The sequence below is a fragment of the Manduca sexta genome, chromosome 5 (assembly GCF_014839805.1).
Source record: "Manduca sexta isolate Smith_Timp_Sample1 chromosome 5, JHU_Msex_v1.0, whole genome shotgun sequence".
NCBI classification, from domain to species: Eukaryota; Metazoa; Arthropoda; class Insecta; order Lepidoptera; family Sphingidae; genus Manduca; species Manduca sexta.
The window spans coordinates 3,601,457-3,615,883 of NC_051119.1; the positions used below are offsets into that span (position 1 = coordinate 3,601,457).

Here is a 14,427-nt window from a genome sequence, read left to right on the forward strand (position 1 = left end):
CCGTTTAAGTATTACGTAACGCTATTTTGGGGAGAGGGGGCGTCTTGTAAAACGTTACGATGCGTTACAGGGGTGGGAAGGGAGTCTCGTACAAAGCGTTATGTAATATTGTTTTTTTTTATTTTAAAACAATAACAAAGGTATTTTAACGACTTTCTGGTATTTTGCGAAAAATGATTGTGATTACAAAAAAAAAAAATCACTTTAGAGTTACACAACTTTTAGAGGGCGGCGGGGCGTATAGGAAAACGTTACGGCGCGTAACATGCGGGGATGGGGGGTCAAAATCTTCAAAAATAGCGTTACGTAATACTTGAACGGCCCCTGAGCTGTCAACTCACAATAGTTTTCTGAGATCATCATGCTGTCGACTATATAAAGAATTCCTATACCCCGCATCTTCATTCCCGCATATAAATTACCAATTCTGAGACAAGGAGCTTCGATCGGGGATTATTGGCACATGAATATTAACATCATTCCTATCCAACTAAGTAAGGAAAGTGATTACATTGATTAGTGCGGGTTTTGGAAAACAAAGTAACTCACGCCTCCAGCGTTAAACGTTTGCTGTTGGCTTATGCTGATCTAGATCCTATTGGCATTGTTGTGGTTGGACATATACCATCCACACTGGGTGAGTATTTCCGTACGTATGTCTGTAGGTACTCACCCAACTATAAAAAAATATCAGCCCTGTATTATATATACTGTCCTACTGTTGGGCACGGGCCTCCTTTACGAACTGAGAGGGATTAGGCCTTAGTCCACCACGCTGGCCTAATGCGGATTGGTAGACTTCACACACTCTCGAAAATTCCTATAGAGAATTTCTTAGGTATGCAGGTTTCCTCACGATGTTTTCCTTCACCGTTAAAGCAAGGGATAATTCACAAAGAAAACACACATATTTTTTAAATAAAAGTCAGAGGTGTGTGCCCATGGGATTTGAACCTGTGGACATTCGTCTCGGCAGTCCGTTCCACAATCAACTAGGCTATCGCCGCTTTTAACCCAACTATAAAATTCCTCAAAACTGTATTTTCATTTTATTTTTTCTTTTTATATAATTATCAATAATTAGTTTTGTTTACTGTTAATTATGTTTACCACCCAATCTGTGACCAATAAATGTTTTTTTCTTTCTTTCCTTTGTTCTCGAAGGGGTAGGCATAAGTGCAACCATGGCACACATTTCGCCTGTGGTTCTATCCCATGATGTGACAGGGAACGAGATTATTGCTATATGCGGTACAAATTCCAGATTTTAGGCTGATGCTGGATAGCAAAACTCAATATGACTGCTCGATCCGGGATTCGAACCCAGAACCTCATTGCAGTGTAGTACGATACCATTCCGCTTTAATGTCATATAAGCTTTCGAAAATAAATATAGGATACGATTTGTTTTACTCATTTGACTATAAGAGTATAAAGGCTGTCCTTCGTTAAAACATTAAAATTAACCTATTGCTCGGATTTTATCGCGGTTTTAATATTTTAGTTTTCTCCCGACGTGTCGAAGACTTTGCAGCCTTCATGGTCACAGGGGAGACTGAGGTGTTGGTCATCCGTAAAGTCTAAGTTACAATATCTACCTAATTTTTACAATTACACAACTTTTTAAATTTTGGCTGTTGGTGGTCCGATCTACGCAGAATGAGCTCACAGTGTCTTGAAGTCTGGCAGCCGGTCTTTTGGGTTCCTTTTGGGGTCTTTTTGGCTGCCAATTGGCAATTTATGTTAATATAAATACATTATAATTAAATACTCTTTGAAAGTGCTGGTGCAGTTTTATTACTTGGAACGGTTGGATTGTATCTTACATTTAACCATATTAAGATATATGTATAAACAAATTTATAATATACTATTGTTTATTATCCTGAATAAATAAAAAAGAAAAGACAATATTTATAATAAATAATACAGAGATAACTCACAATATCATTGAATTAATAAATATAAGTAAAATTTTAGAATAGTATAATGATACTTTATAGAAATATTCGATCCATTTGCTTAAAAATTTGCTATTTTTCTATACAATAACATCTTTATTAACTCCATTTTACCGTACTAATTTCGGCACCTAACACTTTTTAACCTTAACAGGAGTAACATTAATAAATTTCCACAAAATATACACAATGAAGATGACTATAGATACAGCTGTTACTAAGCCAGCGAGCAGTAGTGAGACCAGCTGTATCTCGTAGTACTGCGTCCAGGACATGTTGGCCGCCGGGGACTTAAGGTGCTCCGCCCCGTGCCTTAGTACATGCTCCGTCCACCAGGCAGCTCGCTCTACGGGGCGTTGAGGCTGGTCTGCTAGTACTTCTCGGAGCTTCTCTATGTTTTCACGGTAGCTGTAATCAATATTATCTGTCAAGCCTATCTAAAGGTTTCCCCTGGAAACGATCTGAATCAATATCAATGTACATAGTTAAATAGTCACTATTTTTATATAAATAAGGTCAGTTATAGGTCAATTATCTAAAGGTATCCAACACATTCACAAGTTACGCTTGTGTAGAGTCAGTGAATTAACATACGACAATCGTTGAAAAATTGAATTGAACACGTAATGATGATGTTGATGTGCAACGATATATCTGTCATCTGTCCCTATAATTATAGTTATACTAGCTTTTGCTCGCGACTCCTTCCGCGTGAAGGAGTTTTCCGGGATAAAAATCCCGCTATATATTTTTCCGGGATAAAAGTCTGTAACCTTCCCAGGGTTATAAACTATCTCCATATCAAATTTCATATAAATCCGTTTAGGAGATTTTGCGAAAATCGATAACACACAGGCAAAAGGAACGCTTACAAGATCACAATATTGTTCGTCTGTCTGTTTGTTAAAACCCTTTTTCTTAAGAACGCGTAAGGGTTTTATTCAGCTATGAAAAAATCAAATTTATAACTGAATGCGATCAAAAGATATAATGTCACATATTTTGCGATCTCAGAAGCGAATCACAACCTATGGGGTATTTAACGCTGACTTTGAATCGTGAAATTTTGCAAGAAGCAATGTCTTACAGTACGTGTAAAGGAAAAAATCTGAAACCTGTTATTTGTACTTTAATAAAAAAAACGAACTCATCATTACAAACTTATTGGTGTAGATGTAATAACCGTGTGTAGGTATCGAGCGGCAAACTGAAGTATGAACATATATACTTTTTTTTATTGCTTTGAATGATGAGACGAGCTTGCCATTCGCCTGATGGTAAGCGATATGACCGTGACCGCCCATAAACAGTAGAAACACCATCCAAAACCTTCAATTACAAAGTATTGTTTGGTATTTCACTGCGCTTGCCATCCTGAGACATGAGATGTTAAAATCCTATTATGTCTAGTAGTTACACTGGCTACGATGTCCTAACAGGAACACAACAGTGACTGCACGCTGCTGCTTAGCGCCATAAATAGTCATTGCGGTGTTACCTACTCAGGCGGGCTCTCACATATGAGAGACCTACCGGTAAGACCTAGATACCTTTCCTACAAATCTTACGTAACTCTCGGTGCAAGTATAACACGCACTCGTCCGGTTTTTGAACATACTGTGTAGAATTTTATTGATGTGAGTACAGTGAATGTGCCATCTTTAGTTAACTTACCTATATCGCCATTATTTAGAACCATTACTAGTGTTTACAGACGTTAACAAATGGTTGACGGCATATTCAGCAGTGGACTTCTAAAGGCTGATGAAGAAGATGTTCTCATACACGCAAGCAGAAGAAGATATAGATTTCTAACCTTTTATCTTCTATCAGCGAAAGAATAGCATTCTTTAAAGAGTCTTCTGAAATGTCTTTGAAATCCAGTCTCACGCCTATTTTGAGTTGGACATATCGCTCCACGTTGAACCACTGGTCTGCCAACATTGGTATCCCGAGCAATGGAACTCCGGCTGTGATGGCTTCGTCAGTTGATTGGAGACCTCCTTGGGTTATGAACACCTTGATCTTTGGATGCCCTAAAAATGGAGATTAAAGCACCAAGCAGACGCTATAAATTGTCCCGTTATATATGCCATAAAATTGCGCAAGCTGTTAATATTTAGTTTCATTTGTCTTATAGAAATTGCTATCTGAATAACGATGTGGAAGAAATATTTATAATAAATTAAGGTATTCTTTTGAATCTGAGGTAATGGTTTATTAAAAAAGAATGTTGTCATTAGTATAATAGGCTAATTCTATAATAATAGTTCTTATACATACACACACAGTATCGTATTTATTTCTCTTTCAAAGGAAGGTTAAGACATCCACATTTTTTTATGTTAGTTTTAATCTAATAGGGACTAACTTATTGCAAAAATAATAGTACATTTGTTTTGTTCTGATATTATTATAATAGCTTACTCAACAAATCAGCCTGCGGCAGCCATTTTTTTAATTTCACGTTAGCAGGTTGTCCAGGCAAATCGTCTTTGTTGAACTTCCACAAGACGTCGTAAGGCAGTTTTGAAAACACCTTCAGAAAGATCTGTATTCTTTCTGGTGGTAATGCTGATGGTACCACGTTTGTTCCCATGCTGAAGTATATTACGCCATGTTTAGATGAGTCGAGATACTTTTGGAGATCCTAAAATAATCAAATTTAATAATCGTTATTGTATTATATGCAGACTTTTAATTTCGGCAAAGTCACCTCACTTAGTCTGGTGTTAAGCAAACAATTTACTATGTGGCATATCTCATGTAAGAGGCGGAGTTCGTCTAGAATTCCACCACCATGTCTATTTCTGGATCTAATCTGGAAAATTAGGCACTGTAGAGTCTCGGATTCAGGTACATTGTATCCAATTTAATTACAGGGCATTATGAGACTTAATATATTGTAATTATAAGACTTAAGATCTTATGTTTTCAGTTAACAAGTACCAAACAACCATCTGCGTGACAGGTGTGTAATTCAAATTTCAAAATAGAGTAGTCATTGTTTCAGTCATATCGTTTACCATTAGGTGAGGACCTTCTTCGTCCGTTCATTCAATTGCATATAGATTACCTGAGGAAGTTTCTTCTCTGGTGTCTGATGTACTCCACCCATGAAAATAACATTTGGCGGCACCGGCCGGTTGTCCTCCCAAATCGGATGCACATTCAGAAACACCATCACCACATTTTTCGACAACTCTTCTACACCCGGCGTGTCTTCTCCAAACATTCTTCTGAGCATAGCATTTTCTTTTGCCGCATGGCGTTCATACATATCATTATAATAATAATATATGTACAATTCACTAAGTCTATCCCATATGGTCAAATTGACTAATTTATAACGGATCATCGATCCGTATAGAATTGGGTGTGTCGGTGCGCCTACTATATCAAAAGTTGACATCATCGATCCAAATGAACTCACATAAATCACAGGAGCTTTGTATAAGTGTGAGAAAATCAAACCTGAACGAATACAATGTTCCAACAGTATCAGATCAAACGTTTCGTTCTTGTTGTTAATTAATGCTTGCACCTCCGGGACTGACAATTGCAGCTCAATTATTGTTTTAAAGAATTCTACTGCCGCTTTCATAACTCTTATAACATCTTTCAAATCTCCAGTACTGAATGGTTCAATATATTCCTCTCGCCGATCGTATGATATATTGTGAACGTCAATTTCTCTTAAATTCTTTGGCGCTTGTCCTTTCGGAAAAGCCGGGTTTGGTGTGATAACTGTGACTTCATGTCCTCGTCTCGCTAACTCCTGCACCAAGGGTCTTAAGGCCAGCTGGTGGCTGATGGAAGGCGTTGGGAATACTCCCAATATCTTAGCGCCATCGATAGAATTTAAAGTAGGAATTAGTAATATAAAGGAAAGCAACATGTTACGAACTTCGTGCCTGATGGAAGATAATACACGAAATGGAGTGTCGTTAATGTCCAATGAATTTATATGGAAATCATGCTTCGTGAGAAGATAACTTTTTATGGACGTTAAAATGTACCCGAGCTAACACGTAAATATAAAATTCGATACATTATTATGTTAAGGCGTCTTTTTGCAAATAAGGTTCAGCTTTCCTCTTATAGCCTGGAAAGGGTTCTGAATGACCTAGATAGTATTATAATACAGATGGCAGTCAACTGAAACAATAGGACACTTGATAGTGATTATTAACGCCTGTGAACTTTCATATAGCATTGTCGTATATTCTATAGACACGAACGTCCATGAAGAAATTAGAACTAAATTTCGCTGCAGTGCTAAATCATCAATCGTCGGCTAACCAAACTTTTTAAACATGCAGTGCTAAGGCGTTTTAAATAGAATATAAAAAAAGGAAACCAAAACCGGTTTGCAGTACACTTCAGTTGAAAAGAGTGAGTGTTCGGAAAGCAAAATTTACTACGTAGTACATATATGTCAATGATAGACAGTGTTTGTAGATAGATTGCCGACTTTAAATCAACAAGGTTGGTTAAATGGTATAAATACAGCCAGAAACAGGTGAACAAAGTAACACGCCATTACAATAAACTATGCGATATCACCTTTATTTCTAAATGTACAACATTATTAATCTTCTTTACCTATATTTTTAATTTTAATATTTACAAAATTGCTGCTAATTAATCTCAACAAAGTATATACAATGAAGACGACTATCGATAAAGCTGTTACTAAGCCAGCGAGCAGTAGTAAGAGCAGCTGTATCTCGTAGTACTGCGTCCAGGACATGTTGGCGGCCGGGGACCTGAGATGCTCCGCTCCTCCGTGCCGTAGTACATGCTCTGTCCACCACACAGCTCGCTCTACTGGACTCTGAGGCTCATCATGCATCACCTGACGAAGTTTGTCGATGTTGCGTCGGTAGCTGAAAGTAATAACATGTCGTTGTTTTGAGTTTGTTTGAAAACTCTTATCTTCGTAACTTTTTCTTTGATTTCTATAATTGTTTTAGTAAAGGGACGCTATCCCAGAGTAATACAATAATAATAATCCTTCAGATCTTCTTTGTTACTGAAAGGGTTTAGGTTTTAGTTCAACACGCTGGTCAACCGTAGTCTAAAGTACTACTCTAGACTACGGTTGGTAGCCTTTAAATATAACATATTTTTATATAATTATATATTATAGTATATATCCCACAGAAGGATCATGTTAAGTCATCATGTCGCTATCACAGATAAAACCTGTTTGCAACTACGTTAAAATGTTTATCTCCAATTCCTTATCAGGCTGTGATAATTTGACTGTGTGTGTAATTTGTTGTATTACGATATAATTTATATTCGCCTCGATAGCAGTCACCGTACACAAGGTGTTAAAACCTGCCATAGTGACCCACATAAGTGTGTCGCGTTCCGAGATCAGCCTGTGTATATCCCGTTCCAAATAGCCGGCATAATTGTGTCTACTGTCGAGGGGTAATCATCTCTCGTCAGTTGACATTCTATTAGCCCGCACTCCACTTACCATCAGGTCCAGTTGGGTAACTTTGCTTTCCCCTTATACCAAAAATAAAGAATAGGTAGGAAATAGTAATAATTAACCTTTCATCTTCTATAATAGTATTAATAGCATTCTTGAATATATCTTCGGTCATCGTATGCAAATTAAGTTGAATTGCTATTTTGTGGTAAACTTGACGCTCAGCATTGAACCATTGATCTCCTAGCATAGGAATAGTGACCATCGGCACTCCAGCTGTGATAGCTTCGTCGGTTGATTGAAGTCCTCCTTGTGTTATGAACAGTTTTATTTTTGGATGTCCTGAAAAAGTGCATTTTTTTACTCCAGATGTTTGTCATAGTAACAACAAATTATTAATAATTCAGATTTATTTTTCAGATTTTATCGCGGTTTTTTATATTATAATTTGTTTCTGACGTTGCGACTTTGCAGCCATCATTGTGACGCGGACTGAGGTGTCGGTCAATCGAAAACTCAAGATTACTAGCTAAATACATTTTGCAAATATATGTATTGTTTTTTTAATAAAAACATAAGGTATCATTAAAATTTTGTATTATAGTAAAGTGTACGTGGATATTGTAACTTTGTATTTTTGGACATGTCAGTCCGCCCCGTGACCATGAAGGCTGCAAAGTCTTCAAAACGTTGGGAGAAAATTATAATCTAAAATCTGTGATAAAATCTGTAAAGAAGTTTTTTTTTTAATGTCTTACATTCGCGTAAACACAAGAAATCACATTTTTTTTAAACATGATCTCATAATCGCTGGTACACAAAATTGGACCTTACTAAAAACTAAAATTCTCGCTAGCTTCATCTTAGCTAATATCCAGATTTCCAAAATATTAAAATGGTTAGTACCTCAACTTCGAGAAGATTGAGTAGTGATAGTGTCGAGCTCCGTGCAATGTAGTGCTTTGTAACTCAAGGTTTTGGTTCTACACCTAAAGCAGTCCTGATGCTTCCTCGTATTGTTATTTATACAAAAAAACTCACGCAACAAATCAGCTTGCGGTATCCACTTCTCTATCCTGACGTTAGAAGGTTTTCCTGGCAGATCTTCTTTGTCATATTTCCACAAAACATCGTAAGGCAGCTTGGAGAACACGTTGAGCATCACTTGAATTTTATCTCGTGGCAACTGAGAAGGATGTACGCTGGTCCCCAAGCTGAAGTATATCACGCCATGTTTGGATGCATCTAGGTAAGACTTGTAATCCTTAAAAAAACAACAGTAGCTACTGTTAAAATAATTTTGTCAACTGTAATGATAAGGAAGATGTATTTAAGATAAAAGTAGGCTGCATGATATTTTCGGAGTGACATGCTTTGAAGAACGTTTTAGTCAGTGTAACTACTGGACATATACGACATTTTATGTCTCAGGATGCCGAGGGCAGTGGAATACCAAAAAATAATTTGTAATTCAAGGTGTTGGATGGTATTTACTGTTTATGAGCGGTCGTATCGCTTGCCATAAACTTGAAGTATATGCTTATACTGACAAAATATTATACAGGGTAATTTTAGGATTGCATTACTAAATGAACTACATGCCTATTTTCTTGTAAATAACACTTTGTAATAAGTTAATTGAACCGTAAATATAAAATAAACAAGTAAGTTTCGAACACGATTTTTAACAGCAATTCTTTGCTCATAATTAATTAAATACTGCATCAAATGCCTAGAGATTATTTGTTTAATTTGTATTGTAATATCGCTTAGCTGCCTTTATACTTGGTAAAGAGACTCGTCAATGACATAAGTCTTTATTATTAGTTTATGGAGGAAACATATTTAAGTTATTTATAGTTGGAGGCTTTTTTTAGCAAACTCAGTCCGCTGTAAGCCTTTCTAAAATGAAATAAATAAACGAAATTATCAAAAATCTGATTTAAACTTTTTATTTCTCTATTGTAAGGATGGAAACTTATATCATATTTATTTATTACCTGAGGCAATTCCTTCTCTGGCTTTTGATGCACGCCTCCCATGTAAATAACATTTGGCGGCACCGGCCGGTTGTCCTCCCAAATCGGATGCACGTTCAGAAACACCATCGCCACATTATTTTTTAACTCCGAAACACTAGGTGTATCTTCTCCAACAATTTTCTTGATCATAGCATCTTCCTCTGCTTCGTATTCGTCAATCAAATTACTGAGCACGTAATAGTTATAAAATGCATTTATCTTCTCCCACATAGTCAAGTTAAAAAGTCTTTGATGCATGCACGTAGGGTATAAAATTGGATGACTCGGCGCTCCGAGCGACGCAAATATTTTTCCATGCATCGAGCCAAAAGAACTTATTTCTATGACTGGAACGTTGTATATGTGAGAAAAAACCAGGGCCGGCCGAGTGCAATGTTCAGATAGAATCAAATCGAATGTCACATTATTGTTGTTAATCAAATCTTGTACATCAGGTGATAGTATTTGCATTTCCACGTATTTTATTATGAAATGTAATATCATTTTTAATTGGAGGTACAATCCATCATTGTTGCCTTCTGGTAGATTACTTATTAGTTTCCTCCATGCTTCATAAGTGATATCGTGGACGTCGATCTCTCTGAAGTTTTTTGGAGTTTCGTCTTTCGAAAAAGCTGGATTTGGAGTGATCACTGTGACTTCGTGTCCTCTTCGTGCTAGTTCTTGTGTTATAGGCCGGAATGCTGACTGATGGCTGATTGCAGGCATTGGAAATATAGCGAGTATTCTTGAACAATCGTTGAAATGTATAAAAATGGAACACAAAACAATAATTCTAAAGTAAATCATTTTAAGAAGTGCTAATGTACAGAACGCGACACAAACTGATGACAAGGTTAGATAAAACAATAAAGCAATCGAGACATTGTAATATAATAAACACGTCGATAATTAAGTATAAAATATTCTACCTAGAATAAAAACGAAGTGCGTTATGCATATTTATAAGTTTGCGAATGTGCAGTGAAGATCGTTATTAACATTTTAGGGTTCCGTACCTCAAAAGGAAGCATAAGTATAGAATCGTTTTGCTATCCGTTTGTCTACTTATCTGTCCGTCGAGACCATTTTTCTCAAAAAATATCAAGTTGAAATTTATATCAAATAATAATTTAGGTCTACGGTTTCTTTGAAGGGATGTGACGGTTAATGTCGCATATTTTGCGAATTTTTTTTATTACACCAAATGTGAAAGTACAAACATTAAATAGCAATAATATTAAAATAGACAATAGTTTAATTATCGGTCTTATAACATTCCACGTTTTCTTCCGGACAACAATTTAACAAGGGAACCGAGACTTATAGGATTTTTTAGTTTGAATCATGAAGTTTAGTATAAAGCAATATAAGGGACACATGACAAGGAAAAAATCTGAATACCCTAAATAGTAAATATGTACTGCGAATTTGCTATTACAAACTTATTATTTTTTCAGTTCCGTGTGATCCGTTATTGCGCTCGGACGTGTTTATTATTTATCTTGGTCATAGTAATCGCCGCGTACCTTACTCGTGTTAGCAGGGAAACCGGTTCTGCCGGGCGATCCCTGCTATCATATCGTGCGCATGAACGAATCAAATCGGAGTATTGCAATTAACGATCCATGTTCGAGCGGTGATGAATTAGGCGATGATTCTAATATGAATCTTGAGGACTACACACAAGAGAACGAACAGGACTTGTTGGGAAGGAAAAGATCTAGGGACGAAAATTCATCTGAAGAGGGATGGACCATAATGACTAGAAGACAGAATAAATTAGCTCGCCGCTGTGAGAACCAGAATGACGCGGATAAACAAGACAAAATACAAATATGCGTAACTTGTAAAGACCCTTTACCAAAACAATTTGCGTTAGCGCGATTATTTAAGACTATTGGCATTCCTGGTGATAGTATCCATCGAGTTAAATATGTACATCAACATAAAATACTTGTAACATTTAATAAAGAGTCTGAAGCAGACGAATTTATGGCATGTAAGGCTTTTTCTGAGTTGAACTGGAATTGCCAAAAGACATCGGAGGTAGGAATCTCATACGGCCTTATTAAATCTGTGGAGCTAGACATATCGGACGAAGAGTTTATGAACAATGTAACTAGCAGCGCGGATATTTTATCTTTTAAAAGATTAAATAAGCGATGCCCTAATAATACAGACGGTAATGGGTGGACACCAAGTGAAACGATTCGGCTGGGATTTAAAGGTTCTTCTCTTCCAAGTTATGTCTACATCTTTGGATTAAGAGTACCAGTGGAAACATTCGTGTTTCCGGTGACACAATGTGCAAAATGTTGGAAGTATGGCCACCCTACTAAATTATGCCCTTTCAAAAAGTTGTTTGTCCAAAGTGTTCTCAAAATCACGAGAATTGTAGAATCACATCATTTACATGTGTAAACTGTTCTGGTGGACATATGGCATTTGAAAAAAATTGCCCAGTTTTTAAAAAGAAAAACAAATGCGTGAATTAATGGCGCACTTTAACTGTACTTATAGAAAAGCACTTTTACTGTATGTTCCTCCTTCTCCCGATAATAATACACATGCGGTGACTGAACCGTTACAGGAAATAAGAGAAGTGGCTAACTCGAATACGCCAAAGAATAAACTTACTCAACTTCAAGGAGAAGACAACAACTGTACAAAATCTCAGGTAAATCAGTCCGATACAACTTCCAATCAACCCTTGCAATCCAGACCTACTCCCAAACGCATTCTACAGAAAAAAAATCGTCGGCCGCCTACTCCAGTGGATGATGGAATATGGCATATTGACAATGACGTTTCAGATTGTTCCGAAAATGAAAATTTGACTAATGTAGATGAGGCTCACAAATCAAATAAATACTCTCATAATTTAACGTTGTGGCATCTGATTAAAAAAATTACAGATATTATTAAAAATAAAGATTCCCTTCAGGATAAAATTCGGCAATCAGTTTATATCCTCTCAGAATGGTTAATACAGAAAATTATAAGCAATCTATCTATAGAAGCAATATTCGAGAAACTTATCGGAAATGGCTAATAATCATATTAGTTTGAAGATTATACAGTGGAATTGCCAGAGTTTAAGGTCTAAAACCAGCTCACTTGAATGCTACCTAAACCAAGAAAAAGTTCATATTGCTGTACTGAGTGAAACTTGGCTTGAATCTGGAAGTCATTATAAAATTAGCGGCTATAATACGCACAGATTAGACAGAGATGATGGGTATGGCGGTGTTGCTATTTTAACTCATTATTCTGTAAGAGCTGTGGTTTGTACAACACAAAGTCGTAACCCTGGTATTGAATTGTTACATGTTAAAATTCTAAATTGTCAACAGATTGAAAATATCATTTCATTATATTGCCCTTCGTCAGTACGTACCATTCAGAATGATTGGGACGCGATTTTTTCTATTGCAAATAATAAAACGCTCATTTTAGGAGATTTTAATGCCCATCACTCAAATTGGTCTTTTAAAACGGACCGACGAGGTTCTGAACTGCTTGATTCCATGTTAGATTATAACTTTATTCATTTAAATGATGGTAGTATCACTAGAATTAGAATGGTAAACGGAGTTCTGCAACAATCTAGTCCTGATATTTCATTCATTTCTTCCGATTTATCTTTAATATTTACATGGAAAACTACAAATGAATCTCTTGGTAGCGATCATTTAATTATTAATTTAAGCAGCGTATTATACTACAATCCTGAGTTTCATAAAAAAAGAAATTTCAAAATGGCTAACTGGTCGTTATATACTACTTATATAGATCATCATTTACAAAACTGCATGATCCCAAATGACCCTCAAGACATGTATGACTTATTGTACAATATTATGCAAGAGGCTGCCAAATTACACATTCCCTACACGAAAATTCCATTACATCTATCTAATAAATTTAAACTTAAACCATATTGGTCTATAGAACTTTCGAAAGTGGTTGCGGAGAGACGATTAGCTCTTGCCAGTCTAAGAAGATGCCCCAATCCTAGAAACTTCGAAAACCTTAAAGAAAAAATAAGGCTTGCCCAAAAACTTATTCGTCAAGCTAAAAGTAGATCTTTCCAATCGTTTTGTTCGTCTATTGATGAAACCACATCTCTATCAGAAATGTGGCAAAAAATGAGGTGGTTGAAAGGGCGCCAGGTCCCTAATAACTGTATTGAAAAACAAAAAGTAGAGTTTCTACTCAGAGAACTCACCCCTGATTATGTTTGTCCCTCCCAACCCACTTTTAACTCTAATAATACAAAACTAGAATCGGAAATATCTATGTCAGAACTAAATAACTGTATCAAAAATAGTGATACCGCACCTGGATCAGATCAAATTTCTTTTTCAATGATTAAACACCTCCCACGTTCAGGTAAAATGTTGTTACTTCATATATATAATAAATGCTTTTCTCTTGGCTTCGTCCCACCGCAATGGCGTCATATTAAAATTATTCCTATCCCAAAAACAGCGGCACAGCTTCAAATCTACGACCAATTTCTTTAATCTCTTGTATTTGCAAAATTTTCCATGGTATTTTATGTAAGCGTTTAGAATGGTTTTTTGAAAAACAATGTTTGTTTCCTGAAAATATGGTAGGTTTTCGTAAGGCACGTTCATGTCTTGATAATCTTACGCGATTAGTATCTGATATTCAACTAGGATTCTCTAAAAATTTTACAACTGCGGCATGCTTCTTAGATATCGAAAGCGCATATAATAATGTAGATATTTCTTGCTTGTTAAATATTTTAGACAAGTTTGGTGTGGGGTCAAAGTATTGTGTTTATTTGTGGTCATTTTTAACAAATAGACAATTACGTATATCAACATTTGGTTGTGAAATTGTTAGATTCACTGGTCGTGGATTAGCTCAAGGCGACCCACTGTCTCCACTCTTATTTAATATTCTTTCTTTACATATATGTAAAAATGTGAATCAGGTTAATATTTCTCAGTATGCTGACGACTTTGTG

General features: G+C 36.2%; 2 protein-coding genes across 2 annotated transcripts; both read right to left on the minus strand.

The window, feature by feature from the left end:
• Positions 1-1,989: 1,989 nt before the first annotated feature.
• Positions 1,990-6,374, minus strand: LOC115450298 (UDP-glucosyltransferase 2). The gene is made up of 4 exons (XM_030178297.2): positions 5,038-6,374; positions 4,389-4,611; positions 3,778-3,997; positions 1,990-2,369 (listed from the first exon to the last, which is right to left on the minus strand). Exons 1-4 carry the CDS (start codon positions 5,857-5,859, stop codon positions 2,093-2,095), a joined length of 1,542 nt encoding a protein of 513 aa, XP_030034157.1. The 5' UTR covers positions 5,860-6,374; the 3' UTR covers positions 1,990-2,092.
• A 129-nt stretch (positions 6,375-6,503) lies between these two features.
• On the minus strand, positions 6,504-10,336 carry LOC115450303 (UDP-glucosyltransferase 2). The gene is made up of 4 exons (XM_030178303.2): positions 9,408-10,336; positions 8,449-8,671; positions 7,530-7,749; positions 6,504-6,850 (listed from the first exon to the last, which is right to left on the minus strand). Exons 1-4 carry the CDS (start codon positions 10,236-10,238, stop codon positions 6,553-6,555), a joined length of 1,572 nt encoding a protein of 523 aa, XP_030034163.1. The 5' UTR covers positions 10,239-10,336; the 3' UTR covers positions 6,504-6,552.
• Positions 10,337-14,427: the final 4,091 nt, after the last annotated feature.

What these genes read in the sequence shown, in the direction of transcription:
- LOC115450298 (XM_030178297.2), bottom strand. Translation starts at nt 5,859, where the DNA reads ATGTTGCTTTCCTTTATATTACTAATTCCTACTTTAAATTCTATCGAT. An exon ending in GCCGCAGGCTGATTTGTTGA is followed by an intron (nt 3,998 to 4,388) that starts GTAAGCTATTAT and finishes CTCCATTTTTAG; the next exon opens with GGCATCCAAAGATCAAGGTG. An exon ending in TCGCTGATAGAAGATAAAAG is followed by an intron (nt 2,370 to 3,777) that starts GTTAGAAATCTA and finishes TATTGATTACAG; the next exon opens with CTACCGTGAAAACATAGAGA.
- LOC115450303 (XM_030178303.2), bottom strand. Translation starts at nt 10,238, where the DNA reads ATGATTTACTTTAGAATTATTGTTTTGTGTTCCATTTTTATACATTTC. An exon ending in ACCGCAAGCTGATTTGTTGC is followed by an intron (nt 7,750 to 8,448) that starts GTGAGTTTTTTT and finishes GCACTTTTTCAG; the next exon opens with GACATCCAAAAATAAAACTG. An exon ending in ACTATTATAGAAGATGAAAG is followed by an intron (nt 6,851 to 7,529) that starts GTTAATTATTAC and finishes TATTACTTTCAG; the next exon opens with CTACCGACGCAACATCGACA.